Below are 14202 nucleotides of genomic sequence, written 5' to 3' on the forward strand. Positions count from 1 at the left end.
TCAATTAATTGAAGTTCCACTAAAAACCAAAGAATAGTAAAAAGATTTGTTTTTTTTTCTACCCTTCTCTCCCATTAATTGTCTCCTGACTACTCAGAATTTTGTCTCTGACCCTTTGGAGGAGCTTGACCCCCAGTTTGTGAGCCCCTGGACTAAATTACCAAACTTCATTGTGTAAGGCTGTTAAAACCAGCTCCACTGACTGCTACGTGGGCACTGATTCATTAGCAGTAATAAGCTTATAATGTGAAAAATATTAATGTACTATTTGCAGATTAAACTTTAAAATAATTGTTTTTCCATGTCCTGGAGTACTTAAATTATGGAATTAGCACTTCTTCCACTGCTTTTAATTACTAGTTCAAATATATAATGAGCATTTTATTGTAGCTGGTAAAGTAAATGTAGTAAATGCTTATTAGTGCTATTAGTGCTGTTTTTGGGGTATCTTTGGTATAAGGAAATTTACCCACCCAACGTTCTTGGTGCATATAGTCTTGTGAAATCACACGAATCCCAGTGACTGAAAATGTGTGAGTATGAGTGTAATGAAAACACACAAGTACAGTACCAGTCCTTAAAATTCGTACTTAAAATTTGTAGTCTTCAGGTAAATGTGTTTATGTTTGATCATTTATATTTCTGTATTCCTCTATTTTCCCCCTACTTTTTGTGCATATTATTTCTATGTTTATGTTGACCTTTTTTTTCTGTAAGTCGGCCTACACTGTGACGCTGAAAGCAGCTATTAAAATAAAGCAAATTTCTTATTTGCTTATTTGCTTAATTAGAATTAATTAATTAATAATTAATATAATTAATTACTGTGCACATGTACATTTATATGTTCTCCCTGTGCCTGCGTGGGTTTTCTCCGGGTACTCCGGCTTCCTCCCACAATACCAAAAACATGCACATTAGGTTAATTGGCTACTTTAAATTGCCCCTAGGTGTGAGTGTGAGAGTGTGTCTGTCTGTCTTTGAGTGTTGGCCCTGCGATTGACTGGCGACCAGTCCAGGGTGTACCCCGCCTCTCGCCCGTAGTCAGCTGAGATAGGCTCCAGCTCCCCCGCGACCCTGACGGATAAGCGGTATAGAAAATGGATGGATGTACATTTATATTTCTGTATTCCTCTATTTTCCCCCTACTATTTGTGCATATTATTTCTATGTTTATGTTGACCTTTTTTTTCTGTAAGTCGGCCTACACTGTGACGCTGAAAGCAGCTATTAAAATAAAACAAATTTCTCATATACGTTCTTGGCCAAAAAAGGTGGCAAACCTCCACACCAGCAGGTGGCAGTAAAAAGCACGCGACCAGCGTCAGATAAACACAACGTAGAAGCAGCGGTCAGAGGTGAAAGGTGAATTTTAGTGAAAACATGGTGGAACACGGGGATATCCGCGTGGTTCACAGAGGTGGCAGTAAAATAAACTTCAGGCAGCCTGTCATCACTAATGACTCCAGGTGAGTGTGTGTTTTTCGCTCGACAACGTTTATTTCTGGCGGAAGACATTTTAGCGTCTCCTTCGAGTTTTTTATTGGCTAGAGAGCTGAAGCCGCTGCTAGCCGTTAGCATTAGCGACACAAGCCTGCTGTTAATACTCCCGTTGCTGTTTACGAAGGAGCTCTGCAGTTTGTCTTACGTTTGTGGCGCTTATTTGTAGCTCTAACTTTAATGACACACATGTCATCAAAACACCGCAGTGTTTTGGTGCGGAAACTGTAAGTTCTTGTGTTGAAATACGTGGTTTTGTTGCTGTAGGTTCCTGCTGTGCGTCTCAGGCGAGTGTGTGAAGGTGTTCAGCACCTCCACGGAGGAGTGTATCCACGACCTGCGAGGACACACCGATCTGGTGACAGGTGTGCTGCTCAAACCCTCCAACCACCTGCAGGTACTGTTCAGTTTGTTTGTCTAAAGTTTGACTTCTTTACTTAAGCTACCTAAGCTAAGCTAAGCTAAGCCAAGCCTCTTGTTTCATACTTAACTTTAGTGAAATGGGGTACAGTTACTTTATGTTTATAAGGATTTTATTGTTCCTTTTAATTTCTTTCGTGATGATGAATTCGTGATTTGTTGCAGGCATACTCTTGCTCAACAGATGGCACTGTCAGACTTTGGGACTTCACAGATGGCATCCTTATTAAGGTATGACTTGATTCTTGTGTTGTTTACTCTGCAGTCTTTGCAGTAAGTGTGCCTCATGTCAATATCCCAGACTGTTCATTTGGAATACCTTGATTTTACTGCTACGCCTGCCTGGCAGCACATGCTCAGATGATGAAGACCTCGTCATACATGTTTCGTCTTTGACACACTGCCTTTTCATAGTGGCTTTAAAATCAAAGATGTGTACTAAAGTTAACTTTGTTTAGGCCCTTTTTGTGCACATGCACATATCTATCAATTTAAAATGAGCCTGCTTTCTATTTTATAGATTGTTTTTGTACTCTATGCACTGATAGTGAATACATAAGTTAACTCAACAGCAGGAAGAGCAAGATGTCCATGTGTCACAGTTCACCTGTATCTTTCTGCCCTGCTCCTTCTGTGTGAAGAGCCCCTCCACAGGTGTGAGTGTGAGATCGGTGTATGTTGTGTTTTCTCCGATGTCTGGCAGCCATTTGTGACAGTTGTGTGATCTCTTCCAGACTTACGTCATCGGATACCCGATTTACTCCATGCATACATCTGCAGACCATGAAGGAGTCGTGTTTATCGTCACTCCCATGCTTAGTGACAAAAGATCTGGTGGGTTTCACGTCTTTCCTAATTGTGGTCATTTCTTTGGTTTGATGCCTAAGATGTCTCAGTGTCCATCAGACACCAACTTGAATTTAAACCCAAAACCTCAGCACTGAATGTCATGCACTTACTCATTAAGCTAAATGTGCCCAGAAAGAAGAGAGTAAAACAAACTGCAGAGGCAGCAGCCTGTCATTTAATCGAAAAGCAGTGGATTTCATTGCATCAAATAAAGGATTCAGAGAAAAACTCACCTGAGCTTGCAAAACTGAGATCTTTTTAGGTGCGTTAAGCCCCCATGCATGGAATTCTAATGTGGTTTCTGAAAGCATTTGAATGGCAGAAATTTATTTGTCAAAAAATGTGACAATCTTGATGAAAAGTGGTGAAGTTCGTCTGTTTGCACTAGTCATGTCATGTTGACTTATATCTGTTTCACAGAATACAGCATTATGCAATTATTAACTATTTTAAAGCTATTCACTAATTATTATCACTTATATTGACTAAAAAAATTAAAAATAAAGTTTCTTGGAGGGTTGGGTTGAACATTTGCTTAATTAGAATTAATTAATTAATAATTAATATAATTAATTACTGTGCACATGTACATGCTGTGATCAGTTTGGTCAGTGGTCAGTTTTCATACATCAACACACTGAAACCAGTTCACCAATCCAGCCTCAGTTTGCAGCCGCTGAATTCCAGTGTCTGCTGTCTCTCCTCAGTCATTGCCGTTTCTTCCCTTGATACTTCCACTAGGAGGCGCCAGTTACAAGAAATGTTGAGTTATTCTCGTGTGAAGTAGAAACTGTGTAAGAGGTCACTGGGTAAAACATGTAACAAGTGTGTGTGTGTGCGCGCAGAGTTGTTCCAGCTGGTTGCAGTACATTTGCCACAGAGCGGAGATCAGCTGGTGGAGGTCCGAGAGCTTTCCGCTGTGCTCAGCGACGTCAGCTCCAACCCAGCGGCCATCTTCTTTGGCAGAGGGGTACGTACACCACCATCCACTACCGTCTCCAGCACGCCACCTGGAACAGCTGTAGTCCCACAACTGACACCCCCCCTCCCACCCCAACCCCTGAGTGGATAGTTTGCTGACGTATCAGAGGGACGTTGGCCCGAAGGCTCGTTGACTTTATTAGAAGTTTCAAAAAGGACGTAGGATTTTTCTGACTGTGGGAGCTAGTTAGAGTTTCACTTCAAAACATCTAAGTAAACCCAAGTGGAAGCATCAAGTGAGTCACTATCGAATTAACTTGAGATGATAGATTCAGTACAGCTCACTCTGCTGTGCTGCATGATGAGACAAACCCCAATTCAAAGTGACACCAGCTTTAAGAACAGGTTTCAAACGCAGATCCTGAACCAGCTTTTCTGCACGTATGCATTAACAGACGAATGTTATCTTCCTCACAGGGCGAATATATTGCTTCAGTTAAAGGTCTGCAGCTGGAAGTGTTTTTCTTCAAGAAGCAGAAGGCCTACAGGTGAGCCCCGGTTTGACGTGCTTCAGTCATGAGGGATGGAGATGATCACCTCGCACATTTTCTTTCATATTTTCAAATGAAGTCATGTACCATAAAATCCATGATGTTCGCAAATACCTTGATTTTCCTACAGAGCCACGACAATGTCCAGCAACGCCAGTATGTGTGTTCTTGTGTGGGTTGTTCACAGGTTTTTCCTGAAAGAAGACAACAAGAAGGGAGGCAAAAACACCTTCACGTGTGTCGCCTGTCACCCAAACGACGACTGCATTGCCACTGGACACGAAGATGGCAAGATTCGCTTGTGGTGGGTGAAGTGACAAGACCTTGAAGTGTGTGCACTCAACCCCCCGGTGTTTGATCATTCTTTGCAGTTATTTTGTCTGCTGCTCACTTGTTTTTCCTGACGGCCGAGTCGCTGAACTCAGCTCTCTAAACACGACGTGAAAGACACTTTTTATCATTTTGTCCTACTTCAAGTTACCTTTTACTTACTTATTCCCATTTTTATGCTCTTGCACTGGCAACAAGGGATCATGTTTTTGGGTTGTTGTTGCATCATGTGACTAAACTGTCAGCCACGACATATATTATATGCATATGATATATGTGAAAGATAGGGGAATAAACCCCAGAACCTTGATTGGTGTGCAGGAGCATACAATCACGAGGCAGTGGTTCTAGTTTCACTGATAAATTGAATGTATTTCATCAGGTGAAGTGGAGACACTTTATTTTTCTTGCATTACTGTTTATCTTCTCAGGAGAAACTTCAACCACAAGAGGGAATACACATACTCCACCCTGCACTGGCACCACAGTGCTGTCAGCTCACTGTGCTTCACCCCAGAAGGTAATTCCACTGCAGCTTTTTAAAAATCTCTAACTAGAAGCTCCTTCTGTCCCGAATGACCATATTAGCTCATGATTTGCTTTAAGTGTGGCAATGCTTACCCACAATTATCACCTTCCACCTCTATGCTGATATGTGTATAGCCTGTATAGTGGTATATTGTACAGTGTTTATTTTAAAACTGTTAATTTATAACACTTTCCATTGTTGAAACTGTTTTGCACACTTTTTTGCACTCTCATCTTAAGTAAATGCATCCCCTGCTCTGTTCCACCAGGCACCAACCTGCTGAGCGGAGGCATAGAGTCGGTGCTCGTCCAGTGGCGCTACAAGCAAGAGAGCCAGCGGGACTTCCTGCCTCGCCTGGGAGCTGCCATCACACACATTGCCGTCTCGCCCGATGGAGCGCTGTTCTGCACCTCGCACGGCGACAACAGTAAGCGCCTGTAACCTGTTTTATGCAGCATTGCTTACTGTGTGTTTTGGCAAATCAGTTACATTCAAAATAAGTGTTGGGAGGTGGAGAGAGAAAGTGTCCTCTGACCACCTGCGGTGGTTGTTTGTTGCCGTATTGATGTTCAGAATCTCACAGATTTAACCTTTAAACCAGAACGTTTCGCACTTGAGAGCACATCTGCGTCCTTGAATGATAAGACTCGTCTCAGCGAGGGTTGTGGTAGCTGATTCCTGTCTGCTCTTGTTTTAGAGATCACAATCATCCAGAGCTGCGTGAAAGTGTCGGCTGTCATTCAAGGCCTGGTCAAAGGTGAGTGCAGACTGTAGGTGACAGCAGCACGTAGGATGATCATAAACACGCTGTATGGAATCAGAGATAGCAAACGTGTACCATAAATGGCGTTTTACAGTCCTCGGAAAGCAACGTGACCTCCAAGGCAAGTTCATTATACATTTTATAGAGGAAAGTTTTTATCCAACAACAGTTTTAGTTTAACCAGTAAACCTGTCAGCTAAGTTGTTCACGCTGCAATTTAGCAAAAGTGAAGAAAAACAGCAAATGTGTCAGTTGTTAAGCACTGTGCTGTGTTCAAAGACACCAACCAGCAACAGTAAGGAAACAGCAGGCGTTCAGCCAGCTGAAGCTAAATGTCGATGAACGTAAGCGTCTTATCACCGATTTTATGGTATCAGAGTGAAATTATTTTACATTAATTATTGCCGCTGTTTTTTTAAGTTTATATATTAGTTTTACTGTTATTATCAAGTTAACATTCATTTTCTGTCCCTGTTTTTTTACATCACTTCTACATCCTTTTATTAGAACAACTTGGCGCATGTAATTTCTTTGTTGTAAAGCATTTTGAGCTGCATTTCTTGCATGAAAGGCACTATTAAAATAAAGGTTATTATTATTATTAACACCATTTTTAAGAAGCTTTTTGCCTCATCAGTGTTCCAGTAGTGACTGTAAACATATAGAGAGATTTAAGTGGCAGATATTATATAATACATATATAATTCCAAAATAATATGCTTAATATCTGTCCCTGATATCCAGTTTCTCTTTTTTTTCCATCAAAAAGATTAAAAACAAGGTTTAAATCTGCCTGGTTTTCTCTCTTTTCGTCCTGGTGCAGGAGAAAGCGTCCGGACGGACTTGTTGGTGGACCCACGCAGTAAATCTCTGGTGCTGAATGGGAAACCGGGCCACTTGCAGTTTTACTCCCTCCAAAGAGACAAACTGCTGTACAACGTAAGCTGGGCCAAACGTACCTCACATGAGCCAGACCAGAAGGTTTTGGTTTGTTTGTGTAGGCTTCTATTGACACAGTGTGCCGTTTCAGCACCTGGAATAGCATAATTGTGGTTGTGAGTACTTGTAGAAAGCTTTATTTCAATTACAAACAGAAGAGGGAAAGCTTAAACACAAATCTATTCTGGTCCACGGGCTCACGTAACAACACTGTAATCAACACGTTGGTGTGAATTAGCCTTCATAGCTAAATGCTGAGCTCTGTTTCCCACAGCTGGACATCGTGCAGCAGGAGTACATTCACGAGTCGGGCCTGCAGCAGTTTGAGGTGGTCAAAGCGGCCTTTGACGCCTCTGGCAACTGGCTGGCAACAGTGGAAGAAAGAAAGCAGAAAGCCGCTGAGCTGGAGCTCAACTTGAAACTATGGGCATTTGATGAACAAACGCAGAGGTACAGACGTCTAAACGATACACACTGTTTCAGCCAATCAGCAGCATGCATACTTTCATCAGATGCATAATAATATGTTTACTGTATCACCTGTAGTTTTGTGCTGAACACGACCATCTCGGCCCCCCACGAAGCCCAGATTACAGCCATGTGCTTCTGCCAGGCCACTGACAGCCAGACCACCGTGCTGGTCTCCACCAGCAAGGACGGGCACTTCAAAGCCTGGCAGCTGGTCTCACAGGCCCACACAGGGGGTAAGCAGCTCAGTGTCTGACGCTCCACTCAGCCAAACCGCACAGAGCAGCTGATTTGTGTTGAAGTGTGGTTCACTGTGCTCTCCATCATCTCGTTTAAGAGCTCTGTGTGATTTGACCGGTGAAACTGTTAGTGAAGCTCGTTCGTTAATAACCAGAAACGGTTCGGGCTCTCAACACTGGAGCATATTTTAACTGTATAGTTGAAGAAAAATTACATACGTTTTTGGTCTCTATCAACCAGTTTTCTTTGATCTCAAAGAAAAAAATAATTTGGGACAAATTCTAGTGCTATAGTATTCTAGGACTTCCTCCAATCAGATTAACCAGATTTGGAGGTTGAAAGCATAAGTTTAAGTTTAAACTTGCACTTAAATTTCGTTTAAAAATTTCCTTAAACATCTAAACTCAAATCATAATTACCATCCCATCAATCATCAATCCGATGCTTTCATCCAAAGTGCTTTGTACAACCTTTGTGAGCCGGGGAGACCTCAGCAATGCGTTGGTGCCAGCCTCTACCGTTTTGGTTTCACAACACACCAGATTGAACATTTAGGTTTGAGCCAAATCGGGTCATATTTCTCACTAATCCCACGCTCTCTGTGTCCGTCTCCCTCTGTCCTTCCACAACACGCCAGAAGACGAAGGTCCTTCCTGGTCGTGTGATTTCGTCGGAGCCTATCACGGCCTGGTGCCCGAGTGCTGCTGTTTCTCAGCCGACGGCTCTCTGCTGGCCGTCGGCTTCCAGGAGGTGGTGACCGTGTGGAGTCCGGCCTCCTGGGAGCTCCTGACTACTCTGTCCCAGCCGCCGAAAGCCATCAGGTCAGACCCGAAGCAAGAACCTGCATACGAACACATTCACCATACTAATTTGTAGCACCTTTAGATTATTGCTGAACACTTTCCTTTGTGTTAAGATCAAAGAGAGATGTGACGAAAGTGCAGAGTTTGTCTTGGTGAACAAGCAACTCGTGTTTGTGCTTTAGATTAGTACAAAGTGATGACAGCAGCCGCAGAGGAGCTCCATTCGTCGCTGTTTATCAGTCTTTTGCCTCTTTTTGAGTGCAGCTGATATGAGGTCTGCTTCCTTTTAGGGGGAAAAAAACTTTTTCTGCGGTTTCTCCTTCTTCTTCTTTTTGGATGACAGACAGAAGCATTAAAGCATAAACCTGCACAACAAGATGCAGTATAAGTACAAAACAACATCTTAAAATAGAGGAAAAGTGACTGACAGAAGCACAAGGAGGCCAGGTGGCACAAGTTTAATTAATAAGTAATCTTGACAACAAAGACATGCCAAGGGCAGATGGAAGCCCTTTAACAAAGAGAGCCAGGTCACAGAAAGCCTTCAACAGCACCGAGTGAAAGACTGTTGGAAGAAAACATTTGCTTAAAGAGGATCCCGGATTAAATGATCCACAGACACTGTTTTTTTTCTACTGGTTCTTCCTGCTGAGGATTTTAGAATCAACAGTGCAAAGCTTTCGAACATTCAACACATTCTTGTTTTCATTTTTTAAAAGGAGCTGCTTTGTTTTAAAGGGAAAAAGTAACTAAAGAAGAGTGTTTTGTTTTTTTGTTTTTTTTGAATGGCTTTTTAACTGGGGGCTGCAACACCTCCCAAAACCAGAAATGATTGAAGACCACCTATTGATTTAAAAAAAAAGTTTAAACTGTCTTTAAATAGCTCTGGTATGGGAAAGTCTCAGTTAGAGGAACAAGCTGACCCAGGTGGTCAACCAGGCCAGCGAGATCAGCGGAAACAAACGGTTCACTCAGCACTGCAGCTCTTTACTGTCCGTCTCTCACTGCCACAATGCTGAAGGCAGAATTTCTATCTAATGTAACCCACTGGACTATAACGTGTCTGATCTTACATGTTGCTTTGTCACCTGCAGCAGAGCACAGACAATCCACACACACTCACACACACACACACACAGATTCACTAAGCAACCAGTGTGTGTTGTGTTGGAGTTTGGCTGCTTGCTGTTGTCTTTGAGCAGTTAAATAATCTTTTCCCCACACTGGAAGAAGTCCAGAGTTTCTCACAGCAGATGGGGGATGTAAAATCAGTGCTGCCTGTCAGCCGCCTGCAGTTTCGCAATGTTGCTCGAGTCTCAGAAATGTTGTCCTCTCAGCTCAGGGGAGGGGGTTCCCTCAGGTCAACGAGGACATGAAACTACTGTTAGTTTTTGACCCTCTTTTTTGCAGAAAGCCTAGAACACTCTGTCAGCACTGAGCATACTTGGAAGAAAAACTTAGAGCTGACATGCAGTTTATCTTCAAATAAAGGAACCAACGGAGACAAACATTTATCCGTCACAAAACTTCTTTTAACACAACAGACATGAACTACTAAAACTGAATGGATGTGCTGCCTGCTCACAAAACCTCAGTCATGTGCCGAGAGCCCCTTCAAATGAGCAGATATTTCCTGTGTAATTTGGGGGCTGAAAGGGAATTTGTGCATAATCAGACTTCAGAGTTGAAGACATTGATGTTCAGCTGTTTTGACAGCTGCCCGGTGCCCCTTACATAACTGCCACCTATGGATGTGTAGAGCTGGGTCAAGTGCTTGACCTCCAACCTCACCCAGTCCACACACTCTGCATGCAACATGAGACATTTTGGCTCTTTGGCAGAGGGCTGACAGAAGAGACAAAATTCACCTGACAAAAGTATTTTTTACATTACGGTGTCTGAACTTATCTGCCAGATTTTCCAGGTTTGGTTCTTGGTGGGTGTTCATGCTGTTGTTCCCATGTGAAAACTCCTCAAAAGTTAATCCTATGAAATATGTTTGGTGTGAGGAGTTGGTTGGTTGGCTGGTTGGGGAGGTGGGGGCACTTTATAGTCACAGGAGAACAAAAGACTTTTTTTTTTTTCCTTCATCAGGGATCTTTGTTTTGGCCGACTTAGCTGTTCCAAGTATCTGCTGGGAACCACGGCCAATAACCTGCTCTGCTGCTGGAACCTGCTCACCTGCTCATGTGAGACGTATTCAGATTTGCAGCATTTGTTTGAATTCATTCTCCTTTTGTTAATGCACATCACATTCCTGTTTCTCCCTCTGCCTCTCTGGCAGTGGAGTGGAGCACCTCGATGGACGTCAGCCTGCTGCTCGCTGACCCCCTCTCTGAGAACATGGCCGCCTTCTGCTGTCAGGCCGGAAGCACCAACCGTAAGCGTTAACCTGAGTTTTAGCATTTCTAAATTGTGAGCGCTTCTGAAAAAAAAAAAATAACAAAATGGGACAGTTCATCTCCCCAAAACCAAAGACACAAGCCTTTCATCCATGAGCTGATGCATGTTTCAGAAATGTAGAAATCAGGGTTAGTGATTTCCACTGGTTTCCTTTCTTCTCTGTTTTCAGTGTTTGTGTTTAAGCCCAGCGAACCTCGGCCGCTGTTTTCCCATAAGGCCGTGTGCTCGGGGAAGGTGACTCGTGCCGTCTTTGCCCCGAGGGAGGATATGCTGGAGAGCTGCGAGGAGAGCAGCCAGTGGCTCAACCGCTGCCAGCTCTACTTCCTGTCTCAGTACATGGTAAACAGGCAATTGAAAACAAGTTTAAGTGTCAGCAGAGATCAGAACGTGCATTCAGGTGGGACACGCAGTTTTCCATTTGCTGGGAGAGCTTCAGTTTAAAGCTAACACGTCTGCTTGTTAGTGAAATGTCCTGCTCTGTGTGTTTTTCATACCTCAGATGCCACAGATGATAAGAAAGTAAGAGATAAAGTAATTAGTCCAAAGAGGCCACACGTGACGTATTTGTTACTAATTTGCCTTGTGAGGATGCCAGCATAATTTATAGGCTGTAATTTATTGTTCACATGTAAAGCACATGACCTCAGCTCTGCCGTTTAAAGCAAACATGTTTACTGCAAACGGGCACAAGATTCTGTTCTGTAACTTCCTTGTGTTGTCTGAATGTCTCAGCCGTCATGTTACAACGTGCCACGGAGTAAAACGTGTTCACTTTCTGCACATTCTGTGTGCTCTGATTGAGTTCCTGCTGTTGGCTGATGTGGACTTTCTCTGCAGGACCTCATGACATTCACCACCAAGGCGGAGGAGGACAGACTGATGGCGTCCAGCAAACAGGTAGAGGACAGCAGGTGGTGGAAGGAGTATTCACATCCTTTACCTGACTAAAAGTACTAATACCACCCTGTGGAAATGCTCCACTTGGATTAAGGTTTTATTGTCAGATATGAAAAATTGTGATCTGAAAAGTAACTGAGGCTGTCAGGCAAATGTAGCAGAGTAAAAGTACAGTATTTACCTCTGAGATTTGGTTTAGTCAGAGTGTGCGGTTGCATAAAATGGAACAAGTAGCAGGAGTTTGTACTGAAGTACAGCACTTGAGTAAATGTACTTCATTACATTCCCCCTCTGCACAGCATCAAAGGTTTTCAAACATTTTTGTTCTGCTGACCTCAGTGTGTTCAGAGCAACAGTAAGACCACATTGTGATGGTGAAGAGCATCAGACGATCTGTGGATCAGCTCGCTGTTCTCCTCTAATTAATCCAAACAGCCTCCCTCTGCTTCTCTCACCTCCTGTGTCAAGCAGAAACATCAGCACTGAGCGAACTGTTGACCTGTTTTCCCCTCGCGCTTTAACGTCAGACTTTTCCTGATGTTTCTCTTTCTTTCCCCCTTCAAGCTTGTGATCGATGACAGCGTCGCCGTGACGCCGTTCTACCTGTTGCTTGGGAAACACCGTCGACAGCAACAGGACAGCGAGGACGAACGGAAGAGCGTGTCTGCTGAGAGGACGCCGCTGCCACAGGGCTCTGCTGCCGTCAGAGAGGTCGGTAGTTCAGCCCTGGGCGGGTCAAGTCCACTTTGTCACTTTGGTTCAAAACAAAAGTATTTATTTAAGTGAATGAGAAGTTTGTTTTTCCTGCATTAAACCTTTTTTTTTTTTTAATTAAATGACAGCTTCTGCAGACGCCGGCCCACGTCCTGCCCTCCACGTCTTTCCTCTGCTCCATGTTTGTGCAGTCTTTGCTCATCTCCGTTACAGACAGCAGGTCAGTTGTCCCCTACGGCTGGTCTCAATGATTATCTAAATATTTGCTCTTAAAAAAAAAATAGCCAACAAAAACTGAATCTGTGCACAGTCATGGTGGATATTTGTGTCATTATTTGACAAAAGCAGTCAGTCCTCGTGATTCAGCAACCTAAGATCCTGACAAAAATGGTACACATGGGAAGTTTGAACTTGTTTATCTCTGAAAATATGCAGAGTCACATAACCTAACCCTAACCTTTGTTTTCTCCATGTGTTCCACAGCCCCGAGGAGGAAATCAGACACGCAGATGAGGAAATGGAGAGCGAGAAAGGGGAAGAGGATTCAGAGGAGGAAACTGAATCCAGTACCACAAGACCGGAGCAGGCGTCCATGGGAAGTCAGGCACCAGAGTGTCCAGCGCCGACTCTCACAAAGGCTGAGCTTAGAGAACTGAGGAGGGTGAAGAAACTTGACCACAGCTGGCTCGCAGGCCTCCTGGACTCTTCCACATGACCTTGAACAAAGACACTCACTCACTCACTCAGAAACAGTGCCCACAGAGGGTTTTCATCAGTGGATTTTTAAAAAAAGAATTACTTTACGCCATGTGGCTTTCTTCTAGAAGAAAGAAAAACAGTGTCAAAGTGAAAACAAAGCTCTATGCAAATACAAAACAGAAAATACTTGATTGCAAGTATCCGCCCAGCAACCGCAGCCTTGAGTCAGTGTTGACAAGTTTCCATCAGTTTGGAGTCTGACTTGGTTTCAGGTCTGGAGTCTGACGTGGCCACTCCTGAATATTAACGTGTTTCTAAGCCGTTCCTGCGTCACTTTGGCTGTGTGTTTATGGTTGTAAAATCAATAAATAAATGTTTTCCCAGTCACACTTCTCCTGCAAACTGCAGCAGGCTTTTCTTCAGGGTTTCTCCGTGTTTGGCTGCAGTTCTGGGAGTCTGTATTACCAAATTTACAGCATGCGAGCTGTGATTTTCATTAGGAGATAGTTTTCTCTTTCTCTGCTGGCGACACCAGTCCAGCTCTGGTGTTCATTCTGAAGAAAACAGATGAGGCAACATTTGAATTAAACGCTTGAAAAATGCTTCAGCAGTTTTTAAGCCACAATCCTGAGCAAAATTTTTACTCGTGACCTTCACAAGATTTTCTCCCATCCGACCCCACAGTGCTCGTCAGGACGATGCCACCGTGTTTTACACCAAACATTATAATTTAGATTGACTGTGAACAAGCTCAACTTTGGATTCAGAGTTACAACATGAAAAGGTGTGAGGTGAAAACCTTCTACAGGAACTGTATTTATGCACATGTGTGCAATTTGACATTTTTATACACTCTGAAATGTAATAATAAAGATAGAAGTCTTTCTTTGAATTGTCCGCCTCAGTGATTTGGCCTCGTGCCTCACCTTGTTACACAACCTGATTGTGTCAACAGTCCGTACTCACAGCCTTTTTGCACTCAGTGAAGGTTACATGTGTAAATGACTCTTGTCATCGTTGTATAAGCAGGAGATCGGTGACCCACGTCTAGTTTCTCGGTCACTTTCAAAAATAAAGTGCATACTTGATTTACCTTAGCTTTCTGCGTGGTCATGGAACCCATGACATTTCATTTTACAGCTTCTGGTTGGAAATCTTGAACATGAAGTTGTCATG

General features: G+C 43.2%; 1 protein-coding gene across 2 annotated transcripts; it reads left to right on the forward strand.

Annotated features, from left to right (window-relative positions):
* Positions 1-1308: 1308 nt before the first annotated feature.
* On the forward strand, positions 1309-13918 carry wdr75 (WD repeat domain 75). Of its 2 annotated transcripts, none has more exons than XM_046403983.1 (21): positions 1309-1469; positions 1768-1897; positions 2086-2151; positions 2655-2754; positions 3615-3739; positions 4168-4238; positions 4429-4545; positions 5003-5091; positions 5369-5527; positions 5798-5857; positions 6687-6802; positions 7077-7252; positions 7349-7506; positions 8148-8331; positions 10408-10502; positions 10598-10693; positions 10886-11055; positions 11554-11613; positions 12178-12324; positions 12456-12547; positions 12811-13918. In XM_046403983.1, exons 1-21 carry the CDS (start codon positions 1384-1386, stop codon positions 13040-13042), a joined length of 2529 nt encoding a protein of 842 aa, XP_046259939.1. In that variant the 5' UTR covers positions 1309-1383; the 3' UTR covers positions 13043-13918. The 2 variants fall into 2 exon arrangements, with proteins under 2 accessions (XP_046259939.1, XP_046259940.1); XM_046403984.1 differs by having other exon boundaries at positions 8151-8331.
* The last annotated feature ends 284 nt before the right edge of the window (positions 13919-14202 follow it).

The sequence above is a fragment of the Scatophagus argus genome, chromosome 11, assembly GCF_020382885.2.
Source record: "Scatophagus argus isolate fScaArg1 chromosome 11, fScaArg1.pri, whole genome shotgun sequence".
NCBI classification, from domain to species: domain Eukaryota; kingdom Metazoa; phylum Chordata; class Actinopteri; family Scatophagidae; genus Scatophagus; species Scatophagus argus.